Raw genomic sequence first — 15,841 nt, 5'->3', positions numbered from 1 at the left:
TCCATGAAATTTTCCAGGCAAGAATACTGGAGTGGGTAGCCATTCCCTTCTCCAGGGGATCTTCCTGACCCAGGGATCTAATACAGGTCCTCTGCATTGCAGGCAGATTCTTTACCATCTGAGCCACCAAGGAAGGTAACTAAAAAGACGTCACTTGAAAAAAAAAACAAAAGATGTCACTTGAAATTTTTTAGCTTGGATCCAGGAAACATCAGCAAAATAAAATGTTTTAGAAAGACCTCCATATTTTGTTGATGTTGGACATGACTGCTTCACAATTAAAGCTACATACATCACAAAAGCACAACTTCAGGTTGTTAAAGCCATGACTTTTCTTGCTAGTTCGAACTGTAGCTTTATAGCTCTAAATAAACATGCTAACACTTTACATAAATGGATTGAAAATATTATTTTCTTCTGATTCTAATTAAAAATACAGAAACAATAATACAGTGTTACATGAATAATTAAGAACTATTATCTATCTGTTAGCCAAGAGGCCACAGCACCACCAGTAACTTTTCCGTAATACCAAAGGGAATACATTCCACCTACTATGAAAGCTAGTTCTGGGCCACAGTCTTGTTTGTGTCATAAACTAACCCTGTGAAGGTGAGCTCTTTGGCTTCCCAAAACTTTTGTTTCCTTAGCTATAGAATTAAAGGAGTGTGCTTAAGATGGCCTGCAAGGGACTTTTCCACTCAAAAAGAAACTGTCAGCTTGAGACTCCTCACTGTGGTAAGATTTTTAAAGTGGAGTAAAATTTTTAAAAGGTAAATGGGTATTTTTTTCTTACTGGAAAATGAAATTCACTCAGTCACGTGTGACTCTTTATAACCCCAGGCTCCTCTGTCCTTAGGATTCTCCAGGCAAGAATCCAGGCAAGAGTGGTTAGCCGTTCCCTTCTCCAAGAGATCTTCCCAACCCAGGGATAGAACCCAGGTCTACAGCATTGCTGGCGGATTCTTTACCATCTGAGCCACCAGGGAAGCCCAAGAATACAGGAGTGGGTACCCTATCCCTTCTCCAGTGGATCTTCCCAACCCAGCAATCCAACCAGGATCTCCTGCACTGCAAGCAGATTCTTTACCAACTGAGCTACCAGGGAAGCCCTTTTTTCCTGGGCAATACCATAATTATAACTATTCTATACTGTTCTTCAGAAAATATTTTGCTCATGGAATTTCAGTCTAATGACTGATACTATTAAAAAACCTGAAAACAAAGCATCAGACAATAAAAATTCTGCTTAAAAACTTTAGAGTTTGTGATATTTGGGTTAAAAAAATGATACACCACTACCAATTGAAATATCCCACCTTTGACATTTTAGTGCTAAGAATCATCAGAGCAGAGGAAATGGTGACTAAAGAGATTTCACCACTCAAGCTATTAAATATGTAATCAATACACACCAGTTGAAAAGTAAATACCCTGCCTGAAATACTATCAAGAAAGCAAAGTTAATGAAAATTGATTCTCACAGAAAAATATGATTCTTTCCACCAAAACACTACACAAAAAAATACATTATATTGAATGAATGAAACAAAAAAAATAAATAAATAAGGCCATCATGACTGAAAATGTTCTATGATGGAAAATGTTTTCTCTGTTCCCACAATACATGTATGTTCTGCTTTAGTCGCATTGTTTCTTATTTTGTGTCCTCATCACAATGCCTCCTTCGTAGGTTTTTAGTTGAATGCAGTTCCAGTTATCTTGCAAATCCAACTTGTCTTAGAGTCACAAGGAAAATCACTCCAGGCCCATTTGTCTTTGTCGTTAACAAGAACAACACATTTTTCTTTCTGATCATTGTTGGGTTCACGCTTGTGCCAGAATCTGAAATGAAAAAATATATATACACGTGTGTGTACATGTTGTGTGTGTATAGTAGAGGTCAGAGGACAAGGCAGAAAAAATGCCCCTAGTGAAACATTTACAGTTGCACTGTCCAACAGAATCAGAGCAATAGACTAGCATAGAGGTTCCTGAAAAGACAGTGCTCTGTTCTGAGTAGGCATTCTTATACTGGTATTGTTGTTGTTTAGTTGCTAAGTCATGTCTGACTCTTTTGCTACCCAACGGACTGTAGCCCGCAAGTCTTCTCTGTCCATGGGACTTCCCAGGCAAGAATACTGGAGTGGGTTGCCATTTCCTTTTCCAGGGGATCTTCCCAACCTAGGGACTGAACCTGCCATCTCCTGAATTGATAGGTGGATTCTTTACCAATGGGTCACCAGGGAAGCCCTACACTGATATAACCCATCCCGAAATGAATGTGGCTTGCTGTCTTCTTCCTACCTTTGCCTATAAAGCTATTTTACCCTACTTGGTATACTCACACTATCTGTGGGTTAAATGGTTTCTTGTCCACCCAATGCCACTGGCCGTCAAGGTTCTCACTCCTAAGTCCCAGGAAATATGAAAATCGTCTATCCAAAAATTGAGTGATAAAGTTCTGTGTAAAAATGTGAATTTTTATGAGTATATTTGCATTTATCAGTTGATAACCATTATTTTAGGAAAAGAGGTCAAATAAACTACTAGTTAAACACAAAAGCATTGGTTATATGTTTTCAGATCCTGCCTCTGACATTTATGATGTGATGTTAATAAGTGGTTTAATGTCACCAAACCTCAGTTTTCTCAACTCCAAAAGGGACAACTCCACTACTTCAGAGGGTCACTGTGAAGATTAAATGAGATCAGCTTGCAAATTACTTAGCATAGTTCTTACTGGGATTGGATTTTTAGGAAATTTTATTTTTTAAATTACCTTCATTAATTGATTGCATATTTCATTAAATTACACTTACTTCAAAGAGTTGCTGAACCTATAGCTGCAAAGCCATGGAAACAAAGTCCTCCAGGAAACCATGTTAACCAAGAATGGAGTAGAATCTGAGTCTGAGTATATAATATATGGAAATATACTGCATGAGGAAATAAATTTCAGCTCAGAAATGACTTTACCTTGAGATTTCTTTTTTTAGAATAACAAACATACATCTGAATTATCTGTCCTATTCTTTATCCTGAGAAGATATTTCAGTCCTAATTAACCATTCATTTATTTACTTAATCATCAAACACTTAGCACTGCACAGACCATTGGAGATACAAACATGGATAAAGCATGGCTGTAGCCCTCTGCAAATGGAAGAGCTGGGGTAGTGAACAGTGAACCAAGTGCCCTGGTCATAAAATGCACAAAATTCTGTGAAAGTATCTCCAGATTAGAACAAAAAGGATGGAGTTGGGAAGGTGGTCAGGGTAGTTTTCTTGAGAAAATATAACATGAGTCAGATCTGGGAAGACCAGAAGATGTTGGCCATGTGAAGAAAAATGCAAGAGGAAGAAAGTCTTTCCAGGCAGATGGGGGAGAGGAAGCAAAGGCACAGAGGTGGAGCAGAGCTGAGAAATTCCTCTCTCTGCGAAGAGATTCAAACCAGCAGAGAAACTGACATAAGCCTCTCAGCATACCTGCTCAGCCCCTGTGCTGATGGTGGCCAGGTGACCTCCCATCCCAGAGCAGTGGCTTTCACTCTGAGCCCAAGTCTTGTTGTCATTAAAAGGAAAATAGCAGTTGGACTGGAAGGCTCTCCAGCCCACAGGACAGCAATTCCAGGTGCCCCCTCATGTGAAAATCAAAAGGAAAATTAGGTCCAAGGGAGCATACCATATATAACGAATCATATAGTTATTTTACTACGTAATATCCAATTAACATTTAAGAGAATAATACCAGGATTACCACAATCATTCTGTCCCCGCTATAAAAAAAAAAGATCCTGAAAATTACATTTCTAAATAGCTCCTAAACAAAAGTATCTGAATCACATAATGACCATGAGAAAATTACAAGGTTTTCTCTTAGAAGATGTGATCATTTTTCAATATCCCTACAGTTATTTACAACCATATTGAAAGAGTTCCTATAACAAAACTTTTGGCAGGACATTTTATCTGAAGGAGGCAAAGAACCTGCTAAAATGCTCATGTAATGAGCCTTTACAGAATAAAAAAGATAAAGACACTTTGGCAAAGTTTACATATTCTAGGAGGGAGCAGTCCTTATATATCTGAATCAAAAGAAAATGTTATGCTTTGGCTGCCAAAAACAGCTCATAAATGTTTTGTTCGTATTCTCTGATTAGTTATTCAACTGCTCACCATCATGAAAATAATTCTACCTCAATTTACTGATGTCCGCTCTTGTGCCAGATTCTCATCTTGTGCTCTTTTCATCTCTCTCTTTATATAATAATGTAGAAATGATATGCTTTAAATCAGGCTATGAATTTTAATGGAAATAAGGAAGAAATTTCTTCGACTCTCTGTACCTTTCAGTTCTGGTTTCTCTCTGACACATATCACCTTTGGGTGCTGCTTTGGGAGCCTGAAGAACCCCGTTCCTTTCTTACAGGATAGAAAGTTGTGGTGAGTCACTGTGAAGAAGGGAAAAAAATCTTAATTTCCTTTTCCTATATAACCACTTATTTTGGGGGCGTACTGCACTAAGTAAATTTTCTTTTACCGTAATAGTTAAGGTCCCCACCTTCTCTGTTCTTCCTACACAGTTCCTTTGTTTCAGCTCCAGGTGAATTGGTTGAAAAGAATTGTTGAAAATTAATATTTTCATTATTATGGATGTTTGTTAAGACATTTCAGTTGTGTCTGACTCTTTGGGACCCTATGGACCGAAGCCCACCAGGCTCCTCTGTCTATGGGATTCTCCAGGCAAGAATACTGGAGTGGATTGCCATGCCCTCCTCCAGGGGATCTTCCTGACCCAGGATCTTCCTGAACCCGCATTTCTTATGTCTCCTGCACTGGCAGGTGCGTTCTTCACCACTAGGGTCACCTGGGAAGCCCTTAGTGTCCATTTTATGCTTTATGGGGGTAGTTTTGCAAACTTTAATGTCCATGTGTTTTTAAACATGTTTTTCTATCAATATTCGTGCTTAGAGTTGAGATTTTGGTGACCACTGGTATTCTTCTGCAAAGTCCTACGAGTCTTACACACTTATCTTTTCAGTATTTTCACTTTGAAATATAACCAAGTCTAATGAAGTGAAAAATATAAGTGTACAGTTTATCAAATTAATATAAAGTGAACATTCCAACAACCCAGCTCAAAAAATGCAACATTACCAAAGCCCCAGGTGACCTTCACAGCCCAAACATGAATCCCTCACTTTCTCTTAAAGGTAATCATGCCATGGCTTTTAAAGCAATCAGTTTGTGCTTTGCTTCATGATTCTACCACTTCATAATCTATCACAAAACCATATAGATCAGATTTGCCTGCTTCTGAACTTTATACAAGTGAAATCATACTTTGGGTTCTGTATTCTGCTCAGGGTTGTCTCTGAAATTTATCTATGTTGTTTCATGCAACCATAACTCATCAGTTCTCATTGCTGAAAAGTGATCCATTATCTTAATGAACTAAAATGTATTTATGTTTTCTTCTTCTGGTAGATAATTGCCTTGTTTCCAGTGTTTGGCTAGTATGGGCTCTGCACCTCTGAGCATTTTTGACCATGTATCCTTAGAGATCACAAGCATGCATTTCTGTAAGGTCCATGCACACATATGCAACTGCTGGTAATAGGTTATACCTATTGCCAACTATGGTTGGGGCAACCTTTTTCAAAGCAATTATACTGCTATATGAAGTATAATCTGTATGCAGGTAAATAAGCAACAGTTAGAATCAGACATGGAACAACAGACTGGTTCAAATAGCGAAAGGAGTACATCAAGGCTGTATACTGTCACCCTGCTTATTTAACTTATATGCAGAGTACATCATGAGAAATGCCAGGCTGGATGAATCACAAGCTGGAATCAAGATGGCCAGGAGAAATATCAATAACCTCAGATATGTAGATGACATGACCCTTATGGCAGAAAGTGAAGAGGAACTAAAGAATCTCATGATGAAATTGAAAGAGGAGCATGAAAAAGCTGGCTTAAAACTTAACATTCAAAAAAACAAAGATCATGGCATCTGGTCCCATCACTTCATGGCAAATAGATAGGGAAACAATGGAAACAATGAGAGACTTTATTTTTGGAGGATCCCAAATCACTACAGATGGTGACTGCAGCCCTGAAATTAAAAGACACTTGCTCCTTGGAAGAAAAGCTATGACCAACCCAGACAGCATATTAAAAAGCAGAGACATTACTTTGCCAGCAAAGGTTTGTCTAATCAAAGCTATGGTTTTCCCAGTTCTCATGCATGAATGTGAGAGTTGAACTATAAAGAAAGCTGAGCACTGAAGAATTGATGCCTTTGAACTGGGGTGTTGGAGAAAACTCTTGAGAGTCCCCTGGACTGCAAGGAGATCAAACAGTCAATCTTAAAGGGAATCAGTCCTGAATATTCATTGGAAGGACTGATGCTGAAACTGAAGCCCCAATACTTTGGCTACCTGATGGGAAGAACTGACTCCTTGGAAAAGACCCTGATGCTGGCAAAGATTGAAGTCAGGAGGAGCAGGGGATGACAGAGGATGAGATGGTTGGATGGCATTACCAACTCGATGGACATGAGTTTGAACAAGCTCTAGGAGTTCGTGATGGACAAGGAAGCCTGGTGTGCTGCAATCCATGGGGTCACAAAAAGCTGGACACAACTGAACCACCGAACTGAGTACTACTGTACACTCTCACCAGCAGAAATTCATTGAAGATCTAGTTGCTCTGCAGTATCATCAATACTTGCTACTGCCAGACTTTAATTATTACCATCCCCAAGGTTTTTAGTGGTGTCTCATTGTGAGTTGAATTTGCATTTCTCTGAAAACTAATGAAGTTAGAAATATTTTATATGTTTATCAGACATTTCATTTTTTTTTCTTTTCTATTCTGCCTGTTCAGGACTTAGCCCATTTTTCTGCTGTCAGTATTTTTCCTATTGATTTGGAACAATGGTTTAAATATTCTATAATCCTTTATTAATTATATGCATTAAAACCTTTTTTCCTATGTTTTCTGTTGTCACTCAGTGTTATTTTTATTGGACAGTAATTCTTACTTTAACATAGTATACTTTGGTGATAATCTCTTTAATGGCTAGCACATTTTGTCATATTTAAGAAATCATTCTCTGTCTCAAGATCAAGAATATATTCTCCATATTTTTTTCTAAAATATTAATTTGATTTCATATTTTAATCAATTCTCCACCTTAGGTTGGTTTTTTAACATGATATGAGGCAGGAGAACAATTTCATTTTTGAATATAGATAATCAATCCTCTCTACTAATTGAATAGTAATTGAACAAAACTGTCCTATCCATATAACTCTGCAATATCCCCTTCTGTTCACTTTTTAATTAATTTTCATTGGAGGATAGTTGATTTATTCCCTTCAGTTTTTTTTTTTAATTCCCTTCAGTTTTATTTTGTTTGTTGTTATTTAGTCACTCAGTCCTGTCCAATTCTTTATGATCCCATAGACTGTATGTAGCCAGCCAGGCTGCTCTGTCCATGGGATTCTCCAGGCAAGAATACTGGAGTGGGTAGCCTGTTTTATATAGAGTTCATAAATACAGATCTGTAACAAAGCTCTCAACATTCTTTCTCTATTTGTTTATCCTTGCACCTATACTATATTACTTTGTTTATAATAACTTCATACAATATCTTGATATCAGAAAGAAGTCTTCCAGCTGTTCTTTTCAAAGCCAGACTACAGTCCATCTGAAATTTGAGGGTTTTTTCCGGGTTATTCTTTTCTAGAAAGATGCAGTCCTTGTTATCCTGATCCAAAGTGAAGAATGATTTACACAGTCTCCAACCTTCCCGTGTATAGGAATGGGTCTAAGTTTCATCGTTCATTTCCTGGCTCAAGGCTGCACCATCAAAAAACAGAAGGTCAAGTATGTAGCTCTGAATATTAAATCCAAGCCCTGAGGCCTTTCTGGATTGGTATGTTGGAGAAGGTCGTGATAACAAAAGGTTTAGGGCAACTTTCTGAAAGTTTTTCAAGTGAATAATTCAAAGAGCATTCCACTTTGCTAATAACTTACCTACACAATTCGCAATAAAACAGGCACTTAGAAGTGACATGAAAAAAATAGCAATGGTCCAAGGGATCAGCTGGGAATGCTGGCCTCTTTCTACTAAAACAAAAAGAAAGATGAGTAGGTTATCTTCTTCTCAGCCACAAGAACTAAGGGAGCTAATGCCACCAATGAGAAAACTTAGAATGAGATCCTCCAAAATATTTTAGATGTGGAAGAGAGCTCAAAGATTTCCCCTGAATAAATCAACTTTAGAGTTCACTGATAAACAAATAAATAAATTAAATATATTTGAAAATAAAATGTATTTCTTTGGGTTTTTTGGGGGGGATTAGGAACATGCTTTTTATTAACCAGACTCAAAACCCCCAAATCTTTAAAAATTGATAATTGTAGTACATAAAAACCAGGGCTCCTTTATAAACAAATAATGTTAAAATACAAGGAACACATGGAAGAAAAATCTTGTCACAATGCTAATATCCAGGCTGTATAAAGAATTTCTAAAACCAATTTGAAAACTGAGCAAAAATTTGAGCAGAAAATTTGCTTAAAGTATTTTAAAAATCCATTAAACAAATTAACAAACAGCATGCTCAATCAGAGACATGTAAACCAAAATATTATGGCATGGTTTTGTCATATATCAAATTTTTAAAAGTAAATTGAAAATATGTAGTGTGGCAAGGCCTACAGGAAATAAACACTCAGTGAGGAAATAAATGTCACTACTGAACTATAAGCTGGAAAGCCTTTTAGACAGATAAAGTTAGGAACACTTATCAAATTTTAAATGCATTACATTTGCCACAATTTAAATTCTAGCACTCAAACCTATAGAAGCAGTTAAACTTATTTCTATAAAATGATATTCACTGCAGTAATTTTGGAAATAGAAAAAAAAAAAACCTTGAAACCTAATACCTGTATGCTTATCATCAAAAGCAGACACAATAAATTATGGTGAATTCATATGATGAAATTCTATAAAGCAATTAAAATAATCATGTATACATGTATGTATTAACATAAAGAAGTCTCCAAAACATATTGCTACATAAAAATGTGATTGTCAGTACCATTGTACATCATGACCCCATTAAAATTTGGGTGGAGTGATGAGATGAAATGAAACATTAATTTCAAAATTATATATTTCTGCATTCATTCTAAATATATTTCTCAAAAGTGTTTTTTAATGTTCTTACAGTACAAACCCATTTATGTGTCACTTGAGTAGAACTTGAGTATAAAAAGAAATAAAGTCAGAACCTCAGGTTCACTGCTGTCCCAGTCAGTGTGTTTTCTGTCTCTCTCGTCTCTTTTTCTCCTTTAAACAATTTTCCCAAATTACTCTCTTTCATCTTATTTTTTTATATATTTGGTGTTCTCTCTTGTCCCTGTATGCATTTTATAAAGAAGTTTCTAATACCCCAAATGTTTGAATCTATGTCCCCCCTCTTCACCAAAATCATTTTCACTTTCTTCAACTTCCTCCCCATCACCATCTTCAATCTTAATAACTACAACTATCATCAATTCATATTTTAAAATCTTAGTCATAATTAAATATGCTTCTTTAAAACTGAAAGGAAACAAATACTCACATTTATTTAGTGGTTCTTCTTGCCCCATTGTGTGTTAAATCTCTTGTGGTTCAGCGATGGAGAGAACCAGCAGCCTCAGCAACCTCTATAAATTTTTTCCCCAGTTTATTCTGTGGATAAAGAAATATATTCAGAAATTCTTGAGATTGAACATTAATCTTGCCTATTCTGCTAAGATTAGAAAGCTCTCGATATTAAAGACAGCTCAAAAGAAGAAGTCTTTCCAAACACGGGAGTGTCCTTTGATTCACTCTAGGAGGGAGCAAAGAAAAAGGAAATTGAGAAAGCCACACTCAAAAACAGTAGAAATTTTCATAAGGTCACTACGCCAGTGTGTCATGTAGAATTTCTTAATTTATTTTTACTTGTTCAAGCAAAAAATGTAGCCATGCCCTAAAAGAATCACAACTTCACCTAATCAAAAGAATAAACCTTTCCTCAGGTTTCTTTTCCTATATATATTTTCAAAGGTAGTTGTGTGCATGAGCTAAACTCTGCCTTGGATATTTGTCTGAACTAAGTTGCATGCAAGATGGTAAAAGGTAATGTGAACAATGAGCAAAAGTTTTTCATCTGCACAGCGTATGTATGTAAAGACAAAATACTTTTGTTGTAGAGTTGAGAAAAAGGTGGTGGAGCTGTTGATTAAATTCCCAAGTATGCCAACAAGGGAAATTAAGCTTCTTTGCCCTAATAGGGCAAAGAAGAGGAAATGAGAAATTCTGTGGTAAAGAACACAATCTTCAGCACAGGTGAAATGTACTAAACTTTGTTAACTTGCAAAGACTCCAAAACCAAGCCTAAATAACTTTTTTTTTATGTATTAATTGATTTTTTTTTTTTTGGAAACTAATTACTTACAATATTGTATTGGTTTTGCCATACATTGTTCAGTTGCTCAGTCATGTCCAACTCTTAGCGACCCCATGGACTGCAGCACGCTAGGCTTCCCTGTCCTTCACCATCTTCTGGAGTTTGCTAAAACTCACGTCCAGTGAGTCGGTGATGCCATCCAAATATCTCATCCTCTATCCTCCTGCCTTTAATCTTTCCCAGCATCAGGGTCTTTTCTAAGGAGTCAGCTCTTTGCATCAAGTGGTCAAAGTACTGGAGCTTCAGCTTCAGCATCAGTCTTTCCAATGAATATTCAGGATTGATTTCCTTTAGGATTGATTGTTTTATCTCCTTGCAGTCCAAGGGACTCTCAAGAGTCTTCTCCAAAAAGACAATCTCTTTAACAAGTGGTGCTGGGAAAGCTGGTCAACCACTAGTAAAAGAATGAAACTAGAAGACTTTCTAACGCCATACACAAAAAGGAACTCAAAATGGATTAAAGATCTAAACATAAGATCAGAAACTATAAAACTCCTAGAGGAAAACATAGGCAGAACACCCTCTGACATAAATCACAGCAGGATCCTCTATGATCCACCTCCCAGAGTAATGGAAATAAAAGCAAAAATAAACAAATGGGACCTAATTAAACTTAAAACCTTTTGCACAACGAAGGAAACTATAAGCAAGTTGAAAAGACAGCCTTCAGAATGGGAGGGAAAAAAAAAGAATGGGAGAAAATAATAGCAAATGAAGCAACTGACAAAGAATTAATCTCTAAAATATACCAGCAGCTTCTGCAGCTCAATTCAAGAAAAATAAATGACCCAATAAAAAAATGGGCCAAAGAACTAGACAGACATTTCTCCAAAGAAGACATACAGATGGCTAACAAACACATGAAAAGATGCTCAACATTACTCATTACCAAAGAAATGCAAATCAAAACCACAGTGAGGTACCATCTCACACCAGTCAGAATGGCTGCTATCCCAAAGTCTACACAATAAATTCTGGAGAGGGTGTGGAGAAAAAGGAACCCTCTTACCCTGTTGGTGGGAATGAAAACTAGTACAGCCACTGTGGAGAACAGTGCGGAGATTCCTTAAAAAACTGGAAATAGAACTGCCATATGACCCAGCAATCCCACTGCTGGGCATACACACTGAGGAAACCAGAATTGAAAGAGACACATGTACCCCAATGTTCATCGCAGGACTGTTTATAATAGCCAGGACATGGAAGCAACCTAGATGTTCTTCAGCAGACGAATGGATAAGAAAGCTGTGGTACATACACACAATGAAGTATTACTCAGCCATTAAAAAGAATGAATTTCAATCAGTTCTAATAAGGTGGATGAAACTGGAGCCTATTATACAGAGTGAAGTAAGTCAGAAAGAAAAACACCAATACAGTATGCTGCTGCTAAGTCACTTCAGTCATGTCTGACTCTGTGCGGACCCCATAGACAGCAGCCCACCAAGCTCCTCTGTCCCTGGGATTCTCCAGGCAAGAATATTGGAGTGGGTTGCCATTTCCTTCTCCAATGCATGCATCCACATTAAGTCACTTCAGTCGTGTCTGACTCTGTGCGACCCCATGGACTGTAGCCTACCAGGTTCCTCCATCCATGGGATTTTCCAGGCAAGAGTACTGGAGTGGGTTGCCATTTCCTTCTCCACCAATACAGAATACGCATATATATGGAATTTAGGAAGATGGTAACAATGATCCTATATGCGAGACAGCAAAAGAGACACAGATGTAAAGAATAGTCTTTTGGACTCTGTTGGAGAAGGCGAGGGTGAGATGATTTGAGAGAATAGCTTTGAAACGATATTATCATATGTGAAACAGATCGCCAACCCAGGTTCAGTGCATGAGACAGGGTGCTCAGGTCCATTGCACAGTGATGACCCTGAGGGATGGGATGGGGAGGGAGGTGGGAGGGGGGCTCAGGATGGGGAACATATGTACGCCCATGGCTGATTCATGTCGATGTATGGCAAAACCCACTACAATATTGTAAAGTAATTAGTCCCCCATTAAAATAAATTAACTAATTTTTTAAAATCTTCTCCAACATCCCGGTTCAAAAGCATCAATTCTTCAGCACTCAGCCTTCTTTATGGTCCAACTCTCACATCCATACATGACTACTGGAAAAACGATAGCTTTGACTATATGGACATTTGTTGGCAAAGTCATGTCTCTGCTTTGGCAACTGCACAGTGCAGGAGCAGCTGAGAGGAGCTACCCCACATTCAAGGTAAGGAGCAGTGGCTGCGGTTTGCTGGAACAGCCATGAAGAGATATCCCACCTCCAAGGTAAGAGAAACCCAAGTAAGACGATAGGCGCTGAGAGAGGGCATCAGAGGAAAGAAAGACTTAAACCACAATCACAGACAACTGGCCAATCTGATCACATGGACCACAGTTTGTCTAATTCAACGAAACTAAGCCATGCCATGTGGGGCCACCCAAGACGGCTGGGTCATGGTGGAGAGTTCTGACAGAACGTGGTCCAAGGGGGAAGGGAATGGCAAACCATTCAGTATTCTTACCCTGAGAACCCCATGAACAGTATAAAAAGGCAAAAAGATAGGACACTGAAAGATGAACTCCATCGGTCGGTAGTTGCTCAATATGCTACTGGAGATCAGTGGAGAAATAACTGCAGAAAGAATAAAGGGACGGAACCAAAGCAAAACAACACTAAGTTGTGAATGTGACTGGTGATAGAAGAAAGGTCCAATACTGTAAAGAGCAATATTTCATAGGAACCTGGAATGTTAGGTTCATGAATCAAGATAAATTGGAAGTGGTCAAAACAGATGGTAAGAGTGAACATCGACATTCTAAGAATCGGCAAACTAAGATGGACTGGAATGGGTGAATTTAACTCAGATGACCATTATATCTACTACTGTAGGCAAGAATCCCTTAGAAGAAATGGAGTAGCCATCATGGTCAACAAAAGAGTCTGAAATGCAGTACTTGGATGCAATCTCAAAACGACAGAATGATCTCCTTTCGTTTCTAAGGCAAACCATTCAATATCACGGTGATCCAAGTCTATGCCCCTACCAGTAATGCTGAAGAAGCTGAAGTTGAACAGGTCTATGAAGACCTACAAGACCTTTGAGAACTAACACCCCAAAAACATGTCCTTTTCATTATAGGGTACTGGAATGCAAAAGTCAGAAGTCAAGAAATAACTGGAGTAACAGGCAAATTTGGCCTTGGAGTACAGAATGAAGCAGGGCAAAGGCTAACAGAGTTTTGCCAAGAGAACACACTGGTCATAGCAACACCCTCTTCCAACAACACAAGAGAAGACTCTACACATAGACATCACCAGGTGGTCAACACTGAAATTAGATTGATTATATTCTTTGCAACCAAAGATGGAGAAGCTCTATACAGTCAGCAAAAACAAGACCAGGAGCTGACTGTGGCTCAGATCATGAACTCCTCATTGCCAAATTCAGACTTAAACTGAAAAAAGTGGGGAAAACCACTACACCATTCAGGTATGACCTAAATCAAATTCCTTATGATTATACAGTGGAAGTGAGAAATAGATTTAAAGGACTAGATCTGATAGAGTGCCTGATGAACTATGGATGGAGGTTCGTGACACTGTACAGGAGACAGGGGTCGAGACCATGCCCAAGAAAAAGAAATGCAAAAAAGCAAAATGGCTGTCTGAGGAGACCTTACAAATAGCTGTGAAAAGAAGAGAATCAAAAAGGAAAGGAGAAAAGGAAAGATATACCCATTTGAATGCACAGTTCCAAAGAATAGCAAGAAGACTTCCTCAGCGATCAATGCAAAGAAATAGAGGAAAACAATAGAAGGGGAAAAACTAGAGATTTCTTCAAGAAAATTAGAGCTACCAAGGGAACATTTGATGCAAAGATGAGCTCGATAAAGGACAGAAACAGTATGGACCTAACAGAAGCAGAAGATATTAAGAAGAGGTGGCAAGAATACACAGAAGAACTATACAAAAAAGATCTTCACGACCCAGATAATCACGATGGTGTGATCACTCACCTAGAGCCAGACATCCTGGAATGTGAAGTCAAGTGGGCCTTAGGAAGCATCACTATGAACACAGATAGTGGAGGTGATGGAATTCCAGTTGAGCTATTTCAAATCCTGAAAGATGACGCTGTGAAAGTGCTCCACTCAATATGCCAGCAAATTTGGAAAACTCAGCAGTGGCCACAGGACTGGAAAAGGTCAGTTTTCATTCCAATCCCAAAGAAAGGCAATGCCAAAGAATGCTCAAACTACGGCACAATTGCACTCATCTCACACTCTAGTAAAGTAATGCTCAAAATTCTCCATGGCAGGCTTCAGCAATACGTGAACTGTGAAATTCCAGATGTTCAAGCTGGTTTTAGAAAAGGCAGAGGAACCAGAGATCAAATTGCCAACATCCGCTGGATCATGGAAAAAGCAAGAGAGTTCCAGAAAAACATCTATTTCTGCTTTATTGACTATGCCAAAGCCTTTGACTGTGTGGATCACAATAAACTCTGGAAAATTCTGAAAGTGATGGGAATACCAGACCACCTGACTTGCCTCTTGAGAAACCTGTGTGCAGGTCAGGACAACAGTTAGAACTGGACCTGGAACAACAGACTGGTTCCAAATAGGGAAAGGAGTACGTCAAGGCTGTATATTGTCAGCCTGCTTATTTAACTTATATGCAGAGTATATCATGAGAAACACTGGGCCAGGTGAAGCGCAAGCTGGAGTCAAGATTGCCAGGAGAAATATAAATAACCTCAGATATGCAGGTGACACCACCCTTATGGCAGAAAGTGAAGAGGAACTAAAAAGCCTCTTGATGAAAGTGAACAAGTTGGCTTAAAGCTCAACATTCAGAAAACTAAGGTCATGGTATCTGGTCTCATCAGTTCAGTTCAGTTCAGTTGCTCAGTCATGTCCGACTCTTTGCAACCCTATGAACCACAGCATGCCAGGCCTCCCTGTCCATCACCAACTCCCAGAGTTTACCCAAACTCATGTCATTGGAGTTGGTGATGCCATCTAATCATCTCATCCTCTGTTGTCTCCTTCTCCTCCTGCCTTCAATCTTTCCCAACATCAGAGTCTTTTCCAATGAGTCAGCTCTTTGCATCACGTGGCCAAAATACTGGAGTTTCAGCTTTAACATCAGTCCTTCCAATGAACACCCAGGACCAATTTCCCTTAGGATGTACTCATTGGATCTCCTTGCAGTTCAAGGAAATCACTTCCTGGCAAATAGATGGGGAAACAGTATAACCAGTGGCTGACTTTATTTGGGGGGCTCCAAAATCACTGCAGATGGTGAT

At 38.5% G+C, this 15,841-nt stretch overlaps 1 protein-coding gene across 1 annotated transcript; it reads right to left on the bottom strand.

Annotated features, from left to right (window-relative positions):
• Nucleotides 1–739: 739 nt before the first annotated feature.
• On the bottom strand, nucleotides 740–9,942 carry CLEC4D (C-type lectin domain family 4 member D). The gene is made up of 6 exons (XM_061417994.1): nucleotides 9,654–9,942; nucleotides 8,053–8,145; nucleotides 4,350–4,454; nucleotides 3,490–3,641; nucleotides 2,349–2,464; nucleotides 740–1,845 (listed from the first exon to the last, which is right to left on the bottom strand). Exons 1-6 carry the CDS (start codon nucleotides 9,679–9,681, stop codon nucleotides 1,698–1,700), a joined length of 642 nt encoding a protein of 213 aa, XP_061273978.1. The 5' UTR covers nucleotides 9,682–9,942; the 3' UTR covers nucleotides 740–1,697.
• Nucleotides 9,943–15,841: the final 5,899 nt, after the last annotated feature.

Source organism: Bos javanicus, chromosome 5, assembly GCF_032452875.1.
Source record: "Bos javanicus breed banteng chromosome 5, ARS-OSU_banteng_1.0, whole genome shotgun sequence".
NCBI lineage: Eukaryota > Metazoa > Chordata > Mammalia > Artiodactyla > Bovidae > Bos > Bos javanicus.
The sequence above is the reverse complement of the archived record's forward strand: the minus strand, read 5'-3'. Positions and strand labels throughout refer to the sequence as shown.

What these genes read in the sequence shown, in the direction of transcription:
- CLEC4D (XM_061417994.1), bottom strand. Translation starts at nt 9,681, where the DNA reads ATGGGGCAAGAAGAACCACTAAATAAAT. An exon ending in TTTTATTGCGAATTGTGTAG is followed by an intron (nt 4,455 to 8,052) that starts GTAAGTTATTAG and finishes CCTTCTTCACAG; the next exon opens with TGACTCACCACAACTTTCTA. An exon ending in CCATTTAACCCACAGATAGT is followed by an intron (nt 1,846 to 2,348) that starts GTGAGTATACCA and finishes TTTTCATTTCAG; the next exon opens with ATTCTGGCACAAGCGTGAAC.